Below are 15,041 nucleotides of genomic sequence, written 5' to 3' on the forward strand. Positions count from 1 at the left end.
CCAATCATTTTGTTCCAGTCTCTCAGCAAGATCTACTTGCCTTTCTTGGGCATGGTGGTCAGTACTGTGTGCAAATAGATGTAAAACTGTTTCGTGATGTTCTGATTGCCAACCAGCATTAGCACATAGGCCCAGATGATGATGGCCGACTATAGGCCCAGACAATGATGGATGCATACTAGTTATTTAGCTGGACATAAAAAGTTATTAGGCACTTTAATTTCAGTAGAAAGGCAGATACTTGCCCAAAGGTCTTGTTCTTGATATTAAAGTGATTACATACACAGGTCTTTGGCCAGCTGTCTCTTATGAAAGAATGACCAGCTATTTAAACTTTCTCCTGTCATCTTGTTCAGGGCTGCAATGTTGATGTCATAACTCTGAAATTCTCTTAAAGTAATTTTCTTAGATGGGTCATACTCCCATAGGGAGATAGTGAATGCAGATCAGGGCATGCGGACAGACATAGCAAAAAACATTTTTATTAAAGTCTACAATTAAAGAACAGTCAAAAAATCAAAACAAAGAAGACAACTTATGTGTTTTCAATATTAGAAATTAGTTTGAACAATTTTTTCATTTGTGTAGTTAGAAGTGGTTTGCCTCCTGTCTAACTTTAGATTTTGACAGTTTTACAGTAACCACAATAATAAATAACTGCCACAGCACTTTGTATGCTTGAAATGTTTGTCTGATAAAATGTAAAAACACTGCAGTTTAACTTGTCACATGAATATCACCTTACTAGATGATGTCCATCCATCCATCATCCAACCCTCTATATCCTAACTACAGGGTCACGGGGGTCCGCTGGAGCCAATCCCAGGGCGCAAGGCAGGAAACAAACCCCGGGCAGGGCACCAGCCCACCGCAGGGCACACACACACACACTAGGGACAATTTAGGATCACCAATGCACCTAACCTGGACTGTGGGAAGAAACCGGAGTACCCAGAGGAAACCCAGACAGACACGAAGAGAACATCCAAACTCCACACAGGGAGGACTCAGGAAGCGAACCCGGGTCTCCTAACTGTGAGGCAGCAGCGCTACCCACTGCGCCACCGTGCCTAGATGATGTCACATCTTATATTTATTGACTATTCACTTTTGAGCTACCACATTGTTTAATGTAAATGATAGGAACTGCAATGCAAAATAATTCTGTTTGGTTGATTTCTGCTTCCTAGTAAGTACATGCTGCTGCACATAAGTCCACTGAATATGTTGTGCTGTCTTTTTGTGCTTTTGAAGTAGAAACTAACAACAGCTTTCTGACCGATATTTATTTCTACAGATTGGTAGTAACATGTTACATTTAGTCTGTTATTTGTACTTAAGTGCATTTTGAGAAACGTTGTACTCTTCAAAGTAGTTTTTGGCCATCATACTTTTAACTTTTATGCCTACACATTTGTAAACAACATAAAAAAGAAGTTAACATAAATAAACTCTACAGTACCACTTTTGTCATTATTTTTATTTAATTTCATGTTGCCATTTTGATAAGGTAATTTTTGTTTTGTGATTGTTTATTTTATTTGACAAAGCTGAAAATAAGTCAATATTTTAAAATGTGTAACAATTAACATGTAAAATAGACCCACACAACCCCACATCCCTAGTATTAGGCAGTACAACCAGGAAACTGAGGCTGCACCAACCCATCATACTGCCACACGCTTTCCAGGGAGCCCCTGCATCAAGAGTCCTTGCACATAAAAGATTTTATTTGTGGGGGCAGCCATGGCCATTTTGAAACAAGTAACCCCGATTTTGTGATTTCATCGCTCCAAAGATATATAAGATGGAAGCACGCTATTCTTAGTGTCCAAGATTCTGGATTCTCAAAGATGACTAAAAACTTTCATGGTGTATGAAGTGTATTTTTAAGTACTTTAGGGCTAATACTTTCACATGGTGTTTTGAAATTGCTGTTATTAAAAGTATTGGGCTAGTTAGTTGTCTTGTTTTGATCTCCTGGTTCTTTGACTCCTAGCAAGTTACATTTTGCCTCTGAATTTGTCCTTTTCATCTCCTGGGGCTCATGTATAACGCCATGCGTAGAACTCACACTATAACATGGCGTAAGCACAAAAGCGGGAATGTGCGTACGCACAGAAAAATCTAGATGCAGGAATCTCTGCGTACACAAACTTCCACATTCTTCCGCTACATAAATCCCGATCAGCGTGAAAAGTAACGCACGTGCACAAGCCTTCTGTCCCACTCCAACTCCTCCCAGAATTACGCCTCTTTGAATATGCAAATCGATATAAATAGCCTTCTGTGAAAAGACAATGGGAAAAGCACGGGGGAAAATATAAGAATTTCAGCGAATACCAAGTGGAGGCAAAGGAAAAAACGTATTATTTGTTGGTTTAAACAGTGGTATAAACAACAAAAGGAAGTTGATCGAGTGACATAGCGTGTCGGAGAAACTCGAAAGCTCAAGTTCACAAAGTCGCACAGTGCCCGAAATAAAAAAGAAATTGTCACATATCAAAGTCGCCGTGAAAAGTGGAGTCGCAGCCCACCGTCTGAGTGTCATATGAAAGCTTATTAGAGTACAGACAAAAAAAAAAAATAGGCACACAGTGGGAAAAAAGCACGAAATGTCAACTTTAATCTCAAAATTTCCACTTTAATCACATAGTTTATTTTGTCATTAAAGTAGAACATCATAAACTTCATCTTAAAATCGTTTATTTTACTAGTTTCTCAAATCTCATCGTAACTAAAGTAGCACGTTAAATGCTTTGTTCTGTATTTGATCTTCTATGTGCTCTGTGTGTGTGAATCACTACTTGCTTCCGTTCTTTCTCTTTCTCCGACAGGACACAGAATCCATTACATTCATGATGTTACAGCTCTCTGAATAATTAAAATACTGAGATGTATACATGATATCTTTTTCATGATGATAGGAATGAAAGCATGTTATTAAACATGGGAACACGGTGGCGCAGTGATTGTTCATATCTCCCGCAAGAGGCATGCTGTGCCATGCGCGACCTTCGATGAAATAATTTATTACAGAAGTACTGTCTCTTTCAAACGTACTAACCTCCAATTCCTGTCCTTACTTTTCTTTCTCCAAATACCCAATCGCCACACAATCAGCTCTGTAGTAGACGTTAAGCCATCTGTAAGCTTAGAACGCGATTCTTCAAAACTTTTAAGGAACATTGAAATATCTTCGTATTACGTATTTAATTATTCTATCCGTCTATACTTCCAGTGTCGCGTCAGCACCAGCAAGAATACAGCGCAAGGCAGGAGCAATCCATGAACTAGCTAGTGCTGCGGCATTGTGTCCTCACATGTTTAATTATTAACAATACAGATTATTTAAATGAAGTTTAAGTTTTATCTGTATAATATAACCAACATATTTTGCTGCATTTCATCTTAAACATGATATCGTCAAATTACGCGCTTTATAAAGTGGCGCAGGTTGTGTAATATTATAACTGTAGTGCAAGTTTACAGTGGGGTAATTGTACTTATAAGTACAAACAGTTCTACAAGGAGCACTTGATGGACTGATTGAGTGCATTTAGAGTTCTTGGGATGAAACTGTTTCTGAAAGGCTTTGAAGCGTTTTGCCATGGCTGAGGCAGCATGTGCTTGATGCTGTATCCCGATAATTGTCTTTCCGATCAGCTGCTGCTGTGATTCCCCACTCAGATACAGTGATATAAATACTCCGAGTGGTGCAGTGAGAGTAATATGGAAAAAGATGATCCGCTGTGGCAACCCTTAACGGCAGCAGCTGAAAGAAGAAGAAGATGCAGTGAGAGTAACAACGCTAAAGCAGTTATGGTGTTTGGAATACTATGGCTATTCCCTGGTCCATTATACTGCTACAGGTTAATTACAATCAGATGCATTACACTAATAAACAATATGCAGTTAGTTTCAGTGTATTTATAAAGCCGCGTCAGGAACGTGGGTCTAATAAAGAAAGAGTAACCACACAGGAACAGTAGCACTGCTTTGATGCTGGGTGCCACCAGACTGCAAAACTGAGCGGAGAAATTGCGTACGCCAGGGGTATGAGGTACCGTGGAAATGTGCGTGGCTTTACGCCAAGTTTAGATTTTATACATCGCGATTTGAGCGTGGAAACGTTTGTACGCAACATTTTTGTGCGTACGCACCGTTTATACATGAAGCCCCTGGTCCTTCGTAACATTATCCCTCTGCCATTTTCTTTTTATTTTGGCAGAACATTTAATTTAGTGTTGTATGCCAGTGTTCACTTCAGGTTCCTTATTTAATGGCTTTACAAAAAAAAAAAAATGAAAGTGTGTTGAAGAAATGTTGATGTACTTTGAAATTTGTGAAAAACCATGCAAGAAATGTACCGTGACATTAGACCAAACCTTTGGATTTGAACTTAGAGGCATTTATTGTCTGGATATACTAGGTTGAAATTAAACATTGTATTTGAAACGAGCATCCAGAGGTAAATGCGCCTGCTGTGAGCAGTGACCAAGATTAAAAAAAAATACAACTAACAACACTGACACATTGAATACTGCTTAGTTTTAGTTTCACTTCAGAAAATTAATGAAAATAATTACATCCAGTAAGGCTGCAGTGTATTGAATGGACTAAAAACCATATGAGCATCTTATATTTTGTGACTGATAATTGTTGTGATTATTAGTTACTAATTACAAAGAACAGATTTTGTGTATTATTTTAAAATTTTAGTGCTCTTTTAAGTTGTTACTGTTGTCTTACTGTTTTGTTACTGATGTCTTCATGATGCCATTTTGAAGCTCTTCATGGCTTTGTATTCCTTTTTTTGTTGGCAATGATGCTCGCTGCTGTCCTAGTTATTCTGAGCAGCATGGTGATTGACGTCTAATTGCTGTTATTATTTAGGACAGCTTCTCTGTGCCCCAAATGTCCATGTTTCTGGTTAAAAGCAAACAATCAAACTTTGTGATAGAAAAGATATCTGTAGGGAAAGGACTAAAAGGTACATTTTGAGTTTTTGGTGATTAAGACTCCTTCCTTTCTACTTTGCCTCGTTTCTTAATCATTCTACGGTTGTGCCCTGGTCCCTCTCTCTCAAACTTTTATCATTCAGGACATGCACTTTAAAGATCACAGGTGCTACACTTGTACACAAGGGTCTTTTTTTAGTAGAATCTCAGATTCATCAACATGTACACATGAATATGCTGAAGTAATTGTCAGGAGTTTATGTTATGGTTTCCCTGTAGTCTTTTTTGTTTCGTTTTTGGAACTTCTATTGATGTTTTTCTCATTATTGATTTGTTTCTTTGTTATGATGGTGACTTCATATCAACACAATTTTGGATTCAGTTCTTGGATGGTCACCACCTTTTTGTGATTTATTTCAAGTTGTGATCAACTTCACTCATTTTCTTTATGATTGCTATGCCCACTGCTGGTCATGTGATGGTGTGTGTCATTTTGCTACAGCTCTTGAAAGATGATATTGGTAGGGCACAGCTTCTGGCATCCAAGTGTTGAATCATTTCTAAATAAAACAAACTTTGTTATAGTTTCAGTTAAGAGAAATCAAAACCAGTATAATGTTAGGATCTTTGGCTCTAAATCTTCTTTGTTTTAACTACATTCTTGCCTTTTCCTTCTGTTCTGGTTACTCTGTTTTCTTGTCTTTTGTTTGGATTTCCCAACTTCACCTGCCTCTTATTTTTTTGCCCCTTCCCCTAACATTACTTTTCCATTCCCTGATACAATTCTTAAATAGGATTCATTTCTCCTTTTGTGTTTTGGTACATAGTGTCTCTTATAAATATTATTACAAATAATGATTTGCACAAAACTTTAGTGAAATGCAGTTTGTTGTTTATAAATAGACTTTTAATACTAAAAAAATGCCAGTATTAATATATCATTTGATCAATGGGTCCTTCTACTTCTGATTATGGGTCATTTTTATTGTTTGTAATTAGCATTTCTTGAGGCAGCACAGTGGCAGAGTCCTGGGTTTGCAGTCGTGTTGAGCATTACCTGTAAGGAGTTTGCAGCATCTCCCCATGTCTATATGTGCCTCTGAGGATTCCTGTTTACCTCGTGTATCCCAAATATATGTGTGATGCATCACTTGGTGAATGTAAATTGGTCAATTAGCATGGAGATTGAGTAAGTGAGTTAAGATGGACTGGCACCCTGCTGGCATACTGGCTAAAATGTGTGATATCTGTCTTCACTATTCACATCCATACAATCTACAGTTCAGGCTGTACATTTCAAATTTCTAACACATTTTCATTTATAATATAATTTTTTTACCTCTTCTGATAATTTAGTAGTTGTTATTTTTTGATTCTTTAATTGTTTTATAGAAGGTAGAGGTTTCAGGGTGGATCAAACTTATTGTCTTCTGCATAAAACCTACATGGAAGAGATCTCACTCACCACTAGCAGCATCACTGCACAAGGCTTCTAATATGCCTAGTAATTATTAGATGATGGTTTGACAGGAGTTTAATAAATGATTTCTCAAAACTGTACTTTTGTTAATTTTTTTTTTTACTTAATCCAAAAACATAAAGATGTACTGGTTAGGTTGACTAGTGATTTACATTTATCGTGGTGTAAGTGACAGTAGATCTGTGTGTGAGAGGGTAACTGCTGTCTTGTGATATACTGGCTCACTGTGCAGGTTGGCTCCTGGCTTGCACCCACTGACCCCTAAGATGGTCCAGGAAACGAATAGATAAGTGAACAGTCTGTGTAGGGTAGGTCCTTTTGTGTTACCTGTTTTGGAGTGAATTCTGTACAAAGTAATGAGTTTTCTCCATTTAATGTGGTCCTGTTACTTGTATATTAATTACAAATCTTAATTAAAATGATTAATCAACTTCTGAGCTACTGTGTTCAATTGTATGTTGAAGGGAAAGTAAATACATAAATCAATCAATTAATCATCTTGTCACGTAGCATTATTTCAAGTTATCATCATGCAGAGTTACTTACAAGGTAATTCAACAGTCATTGATCAATGCATAGAAAAGACTAAATAGAGACAGTGTAATTAACACAATCAGGCAGCATAAGGAGCAACATAAGTTGAAACAAATAGATGTTAAATGTAATTGTATTTAAGCTTGCCTGCAGAGATTGAACTAGCTTTACCAATGGACATAAAGAAAGCCCTCAAAGTGGTTGTATTAAATGAGCCTTAAAATACCTGATGAAAACATATCTGCCATAAATAGAAGTTTGTATAGCCTAACTGAAGTGCACAAATAGGGGCAAAAAGGTTTATAAACATTTATGTAGGGAATTAGGTTAACATTTTGATAGGTAGCCTGATTTTTAAACGGTCCAACCCAAAATAGCAAACAAGAGTCCACAAACACATAAAAATCAACCGTTTTATTAAAAAAAATAAGAGCAACATGAATAATATAAAGTGTAGACACCAGTAATAAAAGTACCATGCCCTAAATTACTATTTTTTTCATTTTGCCATTTTTTTAAACTCTTACTTATTATCATTTGCCTGCCACCTTTGTCCAAGGCGACTTTGAATATCTGAAATAGAGTTAGCTACATTTCTTTTTTTGATCCAGTTAGAGCACAGGCAGGTGAAGTGAATTGCTCATTGCCACACAATGCCAGTGGCAGAATTGAAACCACACCCTCATGATTGCAAGTCCAAATCCTTAACCACTGTGCTACACTCCTATTTACCTCATTCTTATTCACTTATCCTGATGAGGCTTATAATGGCAGCACACAAGTGGGTCTGATCAGGCCTCTTTATCCTCAGCAGTTACTTGAATCACCGCCTAGGGAACTCCCTGAAACTCCTGTGCTAACTGAGATGCAGAATTCCAGCAGCAGGCCATGTTCTTTGTCCAATGAGCTGTATCTAGTACATGTATTGTGGGAGGTGCCAAGGGGGCATTCTAACTTCATGCCAAAACCACTTCAACGTCAGGTTTTAAGAGATGGAGGTTTAAAATTATAAAAAAAACTATTTTAAAAAGTACTATACATGTCTGAAAATGACAAATTATACATATAATTGTTTTAAATATAATTATTATTTACAGAAAGTAGTCACTTGGTAGTGTTTTCCTCTGAAGGTGTTTCTTGGTTGCCATTATTGCTCCATTTGAGTGATGTCCCGGTGGAATCTCACTCCGTGTTCATCAGAGACTGCCCCCATGTTCTTTGCAAAAAATACTTCCAGGTCAATTGGAAGTCCCAGAGAGCAGGGATTATGTATCCCTGTAGCACCAATTGCTTCATGACAAGGCTGCTCTATCAGACTCCAGTTCCCAGCATGCCTTATCGGTGTCTGCACTGGTAGCATTGCCCGTAGGCTGCCATCTGTTTGTCAGGGAAGCCCGTAGCCTTGCCAGGTGGTCTTCCATCCTACTGGTCTCCCAGCCAGGTAAGGAACCAGAGCCCATCCAACCACATTGCCTTCCACTCCTCAGCTGAGTCTTGAATGGTGAGGCAGCCAATCCAGTGAGGGGCACACTTCTTTGCCAATAGATGTAGTCACCACAGTGTACCTGACTTCTTTCTGAAATAAAAAAAACAACAGTCAGCAGAGGAAATGTCCTGCCGTTAGCAGTCTTTGGCTGTTCCATGCGTCTTATATGGGCAGTGCCTCCAACTATGACCAATTTCATGACATTCGAAGCATTGAAAGTCCCTTCATCAAATGTTTTGTCCTGGGGGTTTAGAATCAGGATGGAAAACCAGGCTTGACCCTCTGTTTTGTGGATTTCCACACTCCTGTTGTGTTCTACAGGATCATCGGGGTAGGAACAACATGATCATATGACCCTTGGGGTTCTTTCTCTCGATTATTAGGAGAACATGACTTTTTAGCACAATTACCCACTTCATTTTGTGGTAGGGGAACAGTCTGAGATACTCTATGAATAAAATATGGACCCCTGACTGTCTGTACCACTTGTTCCATTTTTTAAGGGGTGACATCCACAAATTTTGTAGAAGTCTGAGTAATTTAGATTCTGACATTAATATACTGGCCTTTTTTTCTCTGAACTACTTATTTCTCACCTGACTTGGGCACCTCAGTCTGAACTGTCATTTCTCTGACTGATGGCTCAAGTAGTGAGAGATCAACCATCATACATTTATCTATTGTAGAAACTGTAAGTCCAGGACCCCTTTGGTCTGCATTCTGTTTTCCCTGCCCAGTATGACCTCAGTACTCTGTGCTACAGTGTCTACCAGAGGAACGGACAGGGGTACATCTTCAGCCATATCTGTCAAAACAAATGATACTGGGTTCCCTTCACATTTGTCCGGGGCCACTTCACACTGCATTTCCTTATGACATAGTATACCATGACCATTCACCTGTGTAGTCAAATTGACAGCGGTAAGCAATACTATTCCCTGATAACATAATTACTTGTCAAATGCCTCCAACTAACATTGTTTCCAAATGTTTTAGAATTGACACTATTGTCCGTATTGACTAAAGCAGTTTGTATAAATCACACAGATCAGACGATCATTCGGGGTGTTCTGCTATCTGTGAGGTCGAAAGCCCCGTTCTCTACTGGTGCATGCTCAGACGGTTTTCTGGAGGCATTTCAGGAAGTGTGGTCCGGGGATGGTCTTTATCTTGACCTGTTTGTCCCATCTTTTCCAATTTATCGACGGATTCCAGACATAATTCCCAGAACTTACAGGCATTGCTACTATGAGAAGTACAATCACTCACCTTGACTGTTTATCTCTGCGGCTTCCCAGAGAGGTGTTGTGAGATCTGAAGATTGGTGTTCTGGTTGCCATTACACATTTCCCTCTGATTCTCGGGTTTGGACATGTGACCGTCATCCACGGATAGGGATTCCAGATGCTCCTTTCCAGACTGGCTTCTTGTCAACATTTCACCTGAGGAAAAACAGATGCGGCAGGCTGCATGCCATGTGATGTGTGACTAAGAGATATAAAAATTATACTGTTCTCCGGCATTCACTGAGAGCACCAGTAAGCTCGTCTCACTGGTAGTTGTCCACATAACCCTTCACTGCTGGTGTTTGTGCTATTCAGTGGCCTGAAATGCATCTTTATCTTCCTCACCCCCAACCAGATAGCTCCATAGTTGAGCTATGACTAGGTGTCTGACTCATTGCAAGATTTCCATTTTCTTTGGAGGATTTATTTTTTCCATTTTTAGGTGAAAAAACAGTCACATTTAATTATTGTGTTGGCTAGTCTCTGAATGTCGGCCACAAGAAAAAGTTTGTAAAAAGGTCCCTGTCAAAAGATGGCTAAGAATCCTGCTGACTACACCGCCTAGGACCAGTAAGGGGCATTGCAGCAACGCAAACCTCAGACACCACCACCAAGACACATGTCCTGGGTTCTAATAAATGATTTATTATCAATACCTCTTTTATTTCTTTCCTTCCTCTCCTTGACACCTCCAGGCAAGCTTTGTCCTCTTTCCACCCAACTCTGACTCGCTGCCAGGGCATTTCCCGATGGAAGTACTTCTGGGCCAATCAGAGGTCTCAGAGACCAGGGATCACATATCCCTGTAGGAACCCCTGGTGGCACTCATGGGAAACAGCAAGAGTGCTGTACACTGTGAAAAATTAATTCAGAAAATGATTTAAAATGGTTCAAGCAATATATACAGTTGTCAATAGTCAGCCAACACAGGGTCACAGGGGTGTGCTGGAGCCAATCCCAGGGCACAAGGCAGGAACAAACCCAGGGCAGGCGCCAGCCCGCCATAGGGCACACACACACCAAGCACAATTTGGATTGCCAATGCACCTAACCCGCATGTCTTTGGACTGTGGGAGGAAACCAGAGCACCCGGAGGAAACCCACGCTGACATGGGTAGAACATGCAAACACCATGCAGGGAGGACCCGGGAAGCAAACCCAGGTCTCCTTACTGTGAGGCAGCAGTGCTACCACTGTGCCACCATGTTGTCAATAGTTACCTGAAAAAGTCTAAAATGTTCTATGCAACATTTGTATGTTACTAGAACTGTGTGATTTTGATACTGATTCCAATTTTTTTTTTCTTTATCCTTTTACATTTTTTACATTATGTTTTTGCATAATTAGTCATGCAGGCGACTTATGTTCTCTATTAAAGTGATATTTTTATAGTTAAACTGGAGTTATTGGCTGTCCATTTTTATTTTTATTAATGAAATAAATTCTATAGGCTTATTGTTTAGTGGCCATAAAAAATACTAAAATAAATATAATCCGGTTAAAATACATATTTTTTAACTAATAAAACATGTACACAAAATATTTATCAATAATGCATGTGGCATGAAAGACAATAAAATGCTTGTCAAAACTGCAAGCCATGGTCCTAACAAAATGTATATTAGATGTTAATCAAAAATTACATGGCTAACATGTTTGATAAGTCTACAAGTAAAATACATAAATATGGCTCCTAAACTAACAAACCTGTTGTTTACTAAGCAATTATGGCATATTCTTGTTTATCTGTTCTTTATTCAGTTAAAAATGTGAGCTGCTGTGAGAAATACAAGCTTGTTCACCATCCACACTCAGACAAGGAGTGTCCACATATTGATTACAGGACAAAATGAAAAGGACTGGACTCATTAAAGCAGCTTCTCTTTTAATTCACTCTTTCACTCTTTCACTCCAAGTTCAGCTGAGCAAAATATATATCTGCCATCTCTCTCCATGCACATTCCTTAATGTAATAACCAATATCCTGGTCTTCTCTTTCTTTCTTCTAAAGTGTTCCCACCTGCTCTCTGTTCACATGAAGTTCTGGGGACAAAACTACATGAGGTACTGTAATACTCTGCATAAAGGAGCTATATAACTAAATTACCATACAGCTTAGAAAAGCAGATACTGAAAAAACTTTTTTTTCAATCATCGAACAAGTCATATGGAGTGATAATCGGCTAATTTAGATCATTGGCCGATCAACTGGAGCATCACTAATGATCTTTTGCTTGCATTTGTCTTGATTTTGGTAGATCTTGTGTAACAGGCTTTAAACATGTTTTCTCAAACACAGTTTCAGTTTTGTTTCTTAAATCATTTTTAATATCCAATAGTGAATTTACCATACTTGTCCCACAATGACCTCATTTCATCCTGAAAGAAACTTCTGGAAGAAGACCCCAAGATAAAAAGTACCAAAACTAGAAACAAGTTAAAACTAAAAACATGAATCCTATTGCACTAAAGCCTAATCGCTAATCAGAAAGCAAAGTTAGAGGAAAAACCAAAAGCTCAGCAATAAGCAATTCGAAAAGGAGAAATTTGCACTATGTTTCCTTGAGTTTTTTATCCAAATCATGAGTAAAATGAAACGTTGCACTGGTATTTAAGGGTTCACACTGAAACTGTGTTTCTTGGCAACTGGAAGTACCGGTAATGGGATTCGTAACATGGTAGTGCCCATATGAAAAACAAGGCAATGTTGCAGCACAGTAAAACAAATAATTGCTGCAATCAGGAATCATTTAATACAAAATAACTGCACAGAAATGTTCAAGAATTAAAGAAACTCATTTTCCCATGTATTGGAAATTTGCTTGGAAAATGTTATTGTAAAATTGCAGATATGTAGAAGTTCATAGTTCACTATTGATCTCTGCTCAGGGCTTTTCTCAAACAACAATTCCTACACACACACACACACACACTGATTCTTCTTCATGTGGCAAAAGTACCAAGACTCATAACAGCTCTGTAAGCCAGCGACTCTAAAGGAAAATTCCCTCAGTCCCAATGACAAGTTGGGCTTGTATCAGCAAGGATGCGTCTTACACAACACAAGAACTCTCTCCCTGTTTTGTGTTAAATTCATGTTGTTTTACTTGGCTTGTATTTATCCTCTGTTTTTCTGTTGTCTTTTTTTTTTGTTTTTGAATGATTATTTTTTTAATGTAATTTCTGTTATGTTTGTCTATTATTTAGTAATTGTGTACTATAACTTTAAATGTGCCACCATTCTGTATACTGTATGCGTAGAACTGCACCCTCTGACTATATGGCACTGCACCCTCTGACTATTTATTGACCCAGCCAGATAATCTCACCAGCAGATCATTGAAGTGTCAATGAATTTATAGTGAGTATTGTTTTTTTTATGTGGATTTACTGTTTTTTCTCATTATTTCTGCTCTGTCTTTGGTTTTTTGCTAACGGATTGTGTACTGGGACTTGCTGTGATTGCCTTTTTTGGCATATGCGTTGTTGCTCTTTTGAACATTTTTTTTGTATTTTCATAAAATAAATTTTCAGTTTAAAAAGATTATTTGTTGGACAGGGTCTCTGCAAGCCATAGTTTGGTGGTTTTGTTGTCTTCATAGGTAAAAAGTCTGGCAGTACATGATGTTGTGAACTGAGAGTCCTAAGCATTGAAGAGCTTCAAAGCATGTAGTCCCAATCACTTCTAGTAATGTCCACTACAGGATAATATAACCAACATACCTCAGATAGTAATAAGGGCAAGCACCGAATCTTTATAAAATTAAAAGGTTTATTTCACAAAGGGCTCAGTAAGTACAACAAGCTTCATAGAGCAAACTAAGCAAAAAGGAGTTGCCAGCAGGGGCAATCCAAGGTGAACAAGTCCCAAAACAGAAATCCAATGCAAGATTATAAACGGAGCAAACAGGTCGAAAATCCAGAAATTCTGAAAAAAGCACAGAAAAAGGCACAATAATTCACCAACACCAGAGCACATTCACAAAGAACCACCAGGAGCTGCTGAAGACCCTCTGGGGATTTATATGGCAGAGGGCAGTTCCTGTCTGTGATGGCAGGTGGTCGCCCAAAACACAAAACATAGCAAAGGCAACTAATGTACATAGAAAAAAAAGTTAAAGAATCATGCACATAATCAATATAAAAAATGAATTAAAGAAACAAAAACATGAATTTGAAACCCAGCTGGGGAAGGACTCTGGCTGAGACATAACAATGAATGTTGCCCATGTCTCATAAAGCAAATAAAGTCTGCTTTTTTAGTGTAAAATGTACTTTCTTTATATACATTTTGTAACATTTGGCTATAAAGTAATTAACAAGTCTCTCCTTTTCTTTTATTTTAGGTGTTCCAGTATTGTCACCCCAAGGACTACAGGGAGAACAGGAAATGCAAGACTGGAATGAGGTCAGGCTTAAATATTGGATACAGCCTTTAGGAAATCAAGCATTTCTGTGTTGAAGGTTAACTACATGCAACTTTCATTAAATAGTTTATTCAATAAACACTGAGGTTTATTATAAGCTTAACACATTTTCAACAAAAGAACAAATGCTAAGGCAGTTGCCAGCAGAAATGAATTGTGACCCATTGCTAATAAGAATGAAAAATAGACATAATTTTGAATTTCACCTGTTTAATAGGAAACATCAGGGTGGTACAGTGGTTGGCATCTAACTGTGCCCTGTGATGGATTAATCTTGTACTTCATATGGCTGAGTTAAGCCCCTTTCACACTACGTAACATTTCTAGTGATTTTCAGTAGCAAACATCCTTTATATAACCTTTAACAAGTCAGGGGTAATCGTGGCATCTTCACATGAATGTCAGTCGTGTAGTTTTACCTCCCCCAGTGAGTTAGACCATTCTGCAACTCACCCTGACAAAATCAAACAGACTTTGTCTTAAGTTTTAGAGGTGGGTCTATATGTGTTCAAGAGCTGACAACCAATGAGCATTTACCCAAAAGTACAACACATACAATGTGATTCTGAGGAAAATTGGAATGTGGGTGTTTTAGACAATGCAAGCAGTAGAGAGACTCATCTATCCAATATCGTGTGTTTGACAGAAATGAGTAAGGGAGCTAAAAGGGTTGAGATGGCAGCTGAACTTGCCATATCTGGAAAGCCTTCCTTCATGCATCACCACTGTCAGGCAATGCGTTAATAATTGTCAGCATGCAGCGAGCTCATGCTATTTTGGATATGTGACACTGTGTTAGATAGTCAGCACGCAGTCGTGTAATTTGTCACCACCTATGAATTTGCTCTTGTAATCTGACATCCTCAA

The 15,041-nt window shown here is 38.3% G+C and overlaps 1 protein-coding gene across 3 annotated transcripts in view; it reads left to right on the plus strand.

Annotated features, from left to right (window-relative positions):
* The window catches only part of nmu (neuromedin U), a 79,957-nt gene that overhangs the window by 12,982 nt on the left and 51,934 nt on the right, over positions 1-15,041 (plus strand). For all 3 annotated transcript variants that reach the window (XM_028803016.2, XM_028803017.2, XM_028803018.2), the window contains exon 2: positions 14,094-14,155. In XM_028803016.2, the coding sequence (XP_028658849.1) occupies positions 14,094-14,155 (62 nt within the window). The remainder of the gene's footprint in view (positions 1-14,093; positions 14,156-15,041) is intronic.

The sequence above is a fragment of the Erpetoichthys calabaricus genome, chromosome 5 (assembly GCF_900747795.2).
Source record: "Erpetoichthys calabaricus chromosome 5, fErpCal1.3, whole genome shotgun sequence".
Classification (NCBI taxonomy): Eukaryota; Metazoa; Chordata; class Cladistia; order Polypteriformes; family Polypteridae; genus Erpetoichthys; species Erpetoichthys calabaricus.